Raw genomic sequence first — 9,241 nt, 5'->3', positions numbered from 1 at the left:
GATCCAACCAGCCCAAGGCATATGAACGCACTCCTTGTTACACCACTGAAGACACTGACAAAGACTTCCTATCAAAAAAATGTGCCAAATCATTTTCTTCTTGTATTTCTACAACGTTGGCTACTCTGATTATCGGCTCTTATAGAAAAACGGAGAAGGGTGGCTGCCCCCAGAGCTTCAGAATCCAGCAGCAAAAGTTTTCTTATCAGCCTGTGGCTCTCATGCCCTTCTACACAGCAAGCGGCTCTAGACAGCAAATCCAATTCAACAGGTTCTTCAGAAAGTGTTCTCTTGTTTCAACCATTCTTTTTACACTGACCACTAGATTTTAATTTTTTTTTTAAACAGTTGAGTGTGAGCTTGTATGCAAACAAGGCTGTGCAAAATTGATTAATAACCCCCCCCCCCCCCCATTTTTAGTAGCGTTTATTTCTCTCTCTAGTTTTGCTTTTTTCTCCCTCCATCCTTGACTCCTTTTTCTTGCTCCCTCTGTTATCTCAAATAATGTCAGGGCCTCTTTAGAATCTATTCATCAGAGCAGAAAGAAGTGAGCGCTGACATTGATAAAAAAAAAAAAAAAAATACCATCTGTGCCTCGCAGGGGAAAGAAAGCTTCAAATGAGCCTCACGCTGCCGTCTCATTCTTGTCCCCCCCTCCCTCCCGTCTCGTCTGCCATTTAAATAGAAAAGCGCAGTGGTAATTAAATTCCAGCAGGGGTTAGGAGCACTGAAGCAGAGTTCCAACAGGGGCAGTCCTGACAGAAAGAAGAGCGTGCTGAAGCACCGGGGCTGCCTGTTGGGGAGGGATGATATGTGGGACGTCCATTATTAATACAAAAAAAAGACTTCAGGCTGTATCATTCTATCTTACTGACATCCTCAAATCCGAGATCCTGACCTTTAAAAGATGTGCCAACATAGATAATCAGATATGCCTGGGCTTTAAACAGGGAGAGTTAAAAAAAAAAAAAAAACACAATCAAAACATTCAATTGATTCAATTCACTATCTGGATCTTTTTAATGCCAATCACTGATCAGATCAGGGATTAATTGGGACTGTAGGACAAACCAGATAAATTACCCCAGGCTTGAGGCAACACTTCTCCATATATCTGCCAAAGATCTAAAAGGAGAAAAGAAAATCAGTCTGACCTTTAGAAATGCGGGGCAGAGGAGCCACATGAAAGAGATTGGAACTCTCAAGCCTCTCTTTTGAAATTTCCAGACAGCGCTGGGTTTTAAAAGACACAGCTATTTATTTTAAAAGAAAAAAATTCATTATTTAAAACACATTTCTTGCTTCCTATCCTCGCGTGCACAAGAAACGATTTAAAACACAAAAGCAGCAGGTCTTTATGTGGCTCATGGAAGCCAGGAGAGGGTTCCAGCTGTGGCTTCTCAGAGCTGGGTACAGGCTGATAAAATCAACCTATTGTCACAAACATATCAGTCAGACAATAATACAGCAGCTCACTGTACTACATTCACAGTGTGTACAGCAGAAAAGCTATTTGAGATAAATTCACGTTCGCAACTCCCACTAACTCCCCCATAAGACCAAGACCACGACACCCTCAAGAACTGAAATTTTTGTTTTATTTCTGAACCTGTTTTGTAATGAACACTGCTCCAATTTGACTGATTAAAAAACACCTTGAGCTTTAATCTGTGGAACCATTCTGCAGCAAAAGCGCCTTGAAGTTAGAAGTGTACCTTTCTAAATATGTTTTAACAAAACTTTCTTTTAAGGATCTACTTCTTTAGAGAATCTAACGCTCATTTACAAGAGGGTCCTGTGTTACAGACAAATCACAACTCAAATGGGGCTAAAATATAATCGCTTATTTTCATATTTTACCAATTTAAAATACTTTACAATTCAAATAGATGGGTAGTATACTATAGACCAAATATAAATCACTAAGTGGATTGTTGATTTATCAATTATGTATAACCTGAGCTTAATGCAAGTCTTTACTGCCCCCTTATGGCAATGACAAATAATGCAGAGACTAACCCATTAGGCTTGTGTCAACATTTACTGCACTGAACCAGATTCTGTGGAAAAGGCACCAAGATTAAATATAGTTTGAGAGAAAAACCAAACAAAAAAAAAATGTAACTATAAAATGAAATATAAAACACTCAGAATTTTTTTTTTTTTGTTGAACGTTGCATAAAATCGCTATTTTTAAAATACATTTTTCGGGAAGCTCCCAATAAAATATCAAGCCGTCAATCTGATATTACTATTGTGTGGCGAGCAAGGTCTTGCACATTTGTCATTAAATAAAAGAAGAGGAATGCAATGCAAAGTCTTGGGTGAAACGCAGAACACAAAAAGCACTGTGTGCCTCCAATTATCTAAAAGCACAGGAACTCATCGCAGAACTTCAGGATAAATTGTACGTAGTTCTGGGCAAGTCATTGACTTTGAACAAGAAACATCAAAAACAATACTAACATTTGTCAGCAGGCCTTTGCTGAGGATGAAGCGAAACCATTAAGACTTGCTCTAGACTAGATTTAACTAGATTGTTATGATGACTTCATTTTGTTACCTGCAGAAGCCAACTCTAAATGTAAATGCACCGAATTACACCAGCACAGCTTTCTGCAAAGAAACATGAGTTTGGTTGTTTATATCCGGTGGGTGCAGTCTGAAGCACTCGTCTAATATCACGCGTGTGGGGGGAGGATCCATGGATATCCTGCAGTCAGGGCGTCTCACACGCTGACAAAGTGCAAACCGAGCATCGTGGTGCAGATGTCCACTTAGTAATCGTTTAAAACCTTTAACACGTCTTCCGTCAGCGAGGATGAAGAGTGATGCAGAACACCAGGTGCGCCAATGCTAGTTTCCCAGCAATCATAGCCACAGTCTTTCAGGTCCTGCATCGATCTTTCAACTTCTGAGCTGTCAGTGTCTGAAAAATAAATAAAAAAAAATTATACCTGATGTCAAGTTCAAAAGGGAATCATACAAGCACAGGTGACCTTTTTAATAATGTACAAAAAAAAGCACAGTGTTGGCTCTAATGGGTTAACAGCAGGCTGCCGTTCCTTTCAGAATCTGAGCCTGCTCTGCGGAAGGTGAAAAGCCACACGCTAGATAGGATTTTGGCACTTCAGAAACATAAGAGCACATTAGAAATACATTAACAGAGGTGGATTCACAACACTGCAGAGCATAATGTGAAGCAACGACACACGGAGGCAATGCCAGGATAGGTAATGAAAAAGAGGAATGCGGAAATCTGACTCCAAGGACACAACAGGGTGCAGTGCAATGGGCACAATACAAGAGGCTGCTGAAGAATCCCACATTAGCGCCCAAACACGTTGCAAACGAGTGTCTACAGAAGCAAAGCAATTTGCGATGAGAACTGCAGAGAAATGAACCCTGCAATGCGGGTCTAACAAGGGCAGGTGCTTGTTGAGAGCTGGGAGTGATAGCAGTTTGCAAGATTTATCCAGGCTTCTGAGAAAATAAAATACCATTGCAAAAACTAGAATAAATTACCAAGCTCCATTTTCCTTATTCCTGCAATGACTTCATTGTTCAGCAGTGGGATATAATAATTTAGAATGTAGCTGATTCTGTGATGTCGGTTTTACGATATTGAATCTACTCTTATTAATCACTCTTCTAAATAGCAATAATACACCTGCATTATATTCATTATATAATTTCAAATAGGGTGCTGTGCAATACAAAACGATATTCACTCCATCAGAGGACGCTCTCATCTTAAACAGCAACCAAGACTATTTTTTTACGATATATTAAACTATTGTACATATGCAGAATTAAATACAGCATATTTTAAGGTCATTTCTATCTGATGCAAAAACATCACATAAACACCAGAGTCTACTACAAATTATATTTGAGTTGAGATGACATCACTGCCCTGTTTACTGAATTCTTTTGACCCCTCTCCCCTCTCCCGAATGCAGGCTGGCATTACCTGGTGTGAGCAGAGTGATGCCACAGCCTCCTCCCCCAGCCCCAGTCAGCTTGCTGTGCAGCCCGTGTGCCAAGCTGACCTGGCACAGCCTGTCCAAGGAGGGGTGCCCCACACCCATCACATTCAGGTGGTGATGGTTAATGTCAATCAGCTCCTGACACAGAAAACAGAACGGCTCTACAGATCAGCACAGTGCAGTGCACAAGGGAAACAGATCTGTCAGTGTTACACAACCAGGGTCTGGGGCAGTTCGCTGTTTTTCAATTCCAATTCCTTTCGAAAAACAATCCCTTGGAAGGAACCCGAAGTGATATTTGAGAGACATAATCATTGCTGTGCTTGTTCAACTGCTTTCATTTGAAGCCAATTTAACCGTGGCTTCAATTTAAATAACGTGTTGCCAATTGCACTTGCAGTTTTGGGCCAGTGATGTGTTGGGATTGATTAAAAGGGAATTGAGTTTACAATGAACTTGAAATTGACAAACAGGAACTGACCCAACCCTTCACACAACTAGCATGACAAACATTTTTGTCAGGATGTGACTTGGTTGTGTTTTCCAGCAATCGATGTACTATTATGGATGACAGTTACTGGTGGTCCATGTCAGTCATGATAGGACAATGCCTTTTATGCCAAGTAATTACACTAGAACGAGGTTCGTTACGAGCCTCACCTCTAATACTCGGTAGTGTTGTATTTCAGGTCCGCTCGCCATCTCCATCAGGGTTCGCTCACACTCGCAGGATATGGCATCTATTGATTCCAGCACCGGATTCATTATAGCAGGAAACTAAAAGATTTAAAAGACAAATTAAAACGACTAACAGTTCTTCCTGGGCCTGTTTCCAACTCTTTAAGGAGGAGCTTTCAAGGCTTTTTTTTGCCAGAGTCATCAGGCAGTGTAGATCACCATCCGGTGGTCAGATATTAACATGACCATTATAGCAGTTGGCAATTTCTTCTCAAATGATTAAATAAAAATATATATTATATATATACATTTTTGTATCATTTTTTTTTATCCATATACCAGACCAGCCACATAAATTAAGAAACAGCTGTTGCTTTCTACAGTCAGAGACAGAAATGTTGCTGTAGCGTTATTGATTATGGAGATGCAGTGGTTTTAGCAAATTGCTTATAAAAGGCAAGTGGAAAAGGAAGGATACACTTTGCATTAACTCTGACTCTGCTGTAATATTTTCCAATGCAATGCCAGAACCCACTACTGGAGCAGCAAGCATCCTGATCACCACTGGCACACTCAGTGACAGAAGAACTCTTCACTGACAACATGTTCCCTTGAAGTGGGTTCATGGGAAAATGCCAGATCATCTGCAATTATCTCGCAGTGCAATATTCTCTTTTTCAAACTGCTAGTTTGTCATTGCCAAAGGTTAATGCTGAAATGAGGCACATTGCTCTTTTTGTGCCTAATAAAATGAACAAAGAGGACAGGTACATTGGAGTTACCAACCAGGGTTAAAAAAACAAAGCAATTTGAACTGCTAAGAAACCAGCGCTGTTAAAACTCCTGGGATTCTGTGGCATTTCTTTCCTTCTGGCAGCTTTGCTAGGATTTAAAAAAGAACGCAAAACGGGGACAAAGACAACCGATCTTTTAGTCAGCTGTAAAATGTGCCTCAGCCGAACAGCTCTGATCTTTCGTGTTAATTGATACTTCGGTGTCATCAAACTTCCATCTGAAACCGGAGTTCTGTAACATGCTGCTTTTATTGTGCGATCACCAATCTGGTTCAGATTGCTCACAGGAGGCAAAGTTTTGATGCACAAGCGGAGCACGGGGTTTATTTACTGTGCTTTGTTTTATTCATGCCAGCAGGGTATGGGGCCTCTAGGACATCCAATGCAATTGAAATGAATACGGTCAGACACAGCAGAGTAGAATGAGGATACACACCTTGGTCATTTTGTCTCTCACTCCTGACACTAGAACCTTGGTACTCCGGGGAACTCGAGTGTTTGTGAGTAGAATTCTTAACACAGGAGTGCTGCAAATAGAAGCATTTGTCGGATGTCACTTTTCATTCCATTTTATCACACTTCAGTGAGAACCCGATTGATTTCTTTCACTTCAGATCAATACAGCAACCATTATTGTGTTGCTTTCTCCGTGCGTATGAAATGGCACGATGAATAAGACATGTGCACAAGGGAACAGCATGGCATTTCTAACCTGCTTAATGGCTTGGTCTTCCCTGAGTGGTATCGTAATGCTCCACCTACAATACAGCAAGGAATGAAGAAAAAGAGCTGCTTTGGAAACCCAACACATATCAAATGAACTATTTACAGAGAGATCTGGTAACACCCGAACAGCATAAATGACTACTCATTGACAGTCACTAGATATGCAATGTGGGGAATGTAACCCTATGATAATTACAGTGTGGCATCAATTGCCTATCAATGAAATACTTAAATCACGCCACGTAAGAGTTTCTGCAGCCCTCACCCCAGGTGCCCATGGCGTTGTCCACCCCTGATGGATTGCCGTGGATGATTTTCTCTCCCTGGAACGCCCACTTGTTAATCAGCTCCAGTTCGTCATCACTCCACCTGCACCCAACAGGATTGAAAAGGGTTATCTTCTGCTGCGACCCCCCCTTTCCATTACCTAGATGACCTGACATTGTTCTAGCATTGTAGTTTTCTTTTCACATTAATAAACAGAGTACACACCCTTTCTAATGCCAGCAGGACCCTCAGGTGTGAACCCTGGGGTTTGCTTATGCCCTCCTCAGTGTGTTAAGTGTCCTGCTGCATAAAGATTACCTTGCAGTCTGCCCTGCTTCTACAGCCAGGCAGGCGATTGCCCCTCTGCAGGCCAGCAGAGCAGCGGAGAGGCAGACAGAGAAAGCGGCGCTTGAGCCAAGACCAGCCCCAGTGGGCAGCTCAGACCACACAGCCATGGTCAAGCTGGGCAGCTCTCTACAACAGAAGAGAACAAAAACAAAAAGTTATGGAACGAAGAGACCATTTTCATGCAATCGAAATCTAACATGACATACTACTATTACTACTGGCTGACGGTAGACTTGTGCAATATCATTTTGTAGTTTATTTAATTACACAATGTTAATAAAAGATCAAAATTATGTTTTTATTTCTTTATGTCTGAATCCTAAAATTCCAGGTGATGCAAAACTTTTAGCCACAGCTGTAGATGGTCAATTTTTGCCACCGAATCGATATTTAAATACCTGTCCCCTATGAAACCAGACTGAGCAGTACCTGGATTCTGCAAACAAGCAGAGGTATATGTAGAGGAAGGTGAGGACTGCCAGGCTGCGTGTGTCTGCCAATCCATCCACGAGACCTGCATACTCACGCAGCTTCTGAACCACTGCTGGGTCTGGCTCCACAGCACTCTACAAACCAGCTACACAAACAAGGGCAAACCTGACAGGTACATGAAGACCATATGGGGAGGGGGGGGGGTTAACTAGAGTCTTGAAATCAGCAGGCTTTTTTTTTTTGTATCCTAAACTGGAACGCAGTCCTAAATAATAATACAGATTTCCATCCTTTTACCAATTCTTAACTTATTATAACTGTTCCATTTCTACTCTAAACTGATGTTTGTGCTGACCCCGTGCTCGACTCACCCCTGCTGGCAGCAAGCAGGGCTTGCAGGGAGGACATGTCCCAGCTCAGGAAGGTGTCTATGTTGGGCATGTTGATGGACACTCTCCCTTCAGAGCCAGGCTGGATTCTGAGGTGCATCCTCAAGTTTAAGCTTACAGCCAGTGCATCCTGTAACACAGACAAGGGTGAGTTAAACGGACTAGAGGTGTGATGCAACCTACCCATACTGTATGTACCTCATATCGCTATACGACATGCTCATGTTTTATTTATATCACACAAACACATGAAGTATACCCTACTATATGTGTTTATTACAGTAGTACAGAACTGAGCTATGCCACTGCACAGGAACACGATCATTATTGCATTCTAGCTAGTCAGGACATCGTCAGGAGTCAGGGGTGTGATTTTTGCTTATTCTGTTATCATTTTGTCCTGACTTGTGTTGTCTAAGACCTTGTGGAAAAGCCATGTTCTGTAATGATTGTCTTTCCTTTTTTTAAATGGTGTGTTGTTCACCAGGCTAACAGCTACCTCCCAGTAACTGTACCTGTACACTTATACCAGCCCACACTCCTGAAGCACTGGGCACCACCTTGACTGCTTCAGAAGTGATCCAGTGACTTTTCCAATAGTTAATTGGTGGAAACTTTATTTTGTTTACCTTTCCGTGCACCACTGCATGTTCACCGTGAAGAATAACTTTACCAGGTGCGGATACGATGCATTCCCTGGCGAGCATTGCAGAACCGACCCTCTGAAACAATAAAACACACCGCAGAGCCATACTAATAAACGATACTAATAACACGACGAGCGTCATCACTCGAACTGGTTAATGCCTGCGTCATTCTTGACTCAGACCTGGTCTAAATACATACAATGAAGCTATTAATAGGTGCTGCACGTTTTCCATATAAAATAAATATGCACATGCGCACTTTAAACATATTTAAACGTACCTTTCGGCAATCAAATATCGCAGTATCTGCTGCTTCCAGAAATTAATGCACAGGCACAGACACACGATGTCACTGCCGGGGCGCAAGAAAACAGCAAATCAGCTCTCGCTTTGCATTGTTAATCAATGCACAGAACTAACAAACATTGCAAGCAAACTGTGAAATGTAAAGCAGCGTGCACCTGAACCAATCGGATTACAGGCTAAACTAAGCGGAGTGCTCCAGGGCCAATTACATGTTAGAGTTAGTGCTGGAGCCATTGGTCGTGTGATGATGAGCCGATAGACCGACCCTCCTCCAGTACGGCAGGCGAGAGAGGTCAAGCACAATAGAAACAAGGACACGTGATTGTTGTTGTTGTTGTTTTTCGTTTTAACATATTCAACTAAATTAATGAATGGCTTGTTTTATTTTTAGAAGGCTACCCCTCCGAGGTGTCCTTTCAACTTACACAGCCGAGAAGGCGCTGTGTGTTTCGTGGAACCGCGGTTTAAGTGGCAAGGAGGAAGGGTGAGCTATGTGTTATAAATGTGATGTTTATTTAAAGGTTGAATTTACTGTCAGGGCAGGTGAGCTACCAACGAGCAGTCCAGGGAGTGAAATAAGACAGCATTGCATAACAGCCTGATCTATTCCTGTTTCACTAGGAGCTTCATAAGACCCGAGCATCCCGATATCAAACCATACTGTG

The 9,241-nt window shown here is 41.9% G+C and overlaps 1 protein-coding gene across 1 annotated transcript; it reads right to left on the bottom strand.

Moving 5' to 3' along the window:
• Positions 1 to 1,044: 1,044 nt before the first annotated feature.
• On the bottom strand, positions 1,045 to 8,651 carry LOC121296782 (mevalonate kinase-like). Its single transcript, XM_041222558.1, is given in 11 exon segments — positions 1,045 to 2,929; positions 3,974 to 4,127; positions 4,650 to 4,766; positions 5,898 to 5,988; positions 6,174 to 6,219; positions 6,453 to 6,556; positions 6,773 to 6,928; positions 7,232 to 7,379; positions 7,606 to 7,753; positions 8,253 to 8,345; positions 8,551 to 8,651. Coding segments are annotated over 10 exon segments (1,194 nt in total). The 5' UTR covers positions 8,331 to 8,345; positions 8,551 to 8,651; the 3' UTR covers positions 1,045 to 2,777.
• Between the last annotated feature and the right edge of the window lie 590 nt (positions 8,652 to 9,241).

This window comes from Polyodon spathula, chromosome 22 (genome assembly GCF_017654505.1).
Source record: "Polyodon spathula isolate WHYD16114869_AA chromosome 22, ASM1765450v1, whole genome shotgun sequence".
Classification (NCBI taxonomy): Eukaryota; Metazoa; Chordata; class Actinopteri; order Acipenseriformes; family Polyodontidae; genus Polyodon; species Polyodon spathula.
The sequence above is the reverse complement of the archived record's forward strand: the minus strand, read 5'-3'. Positions and strand labels throughout refer to the sequence as shown.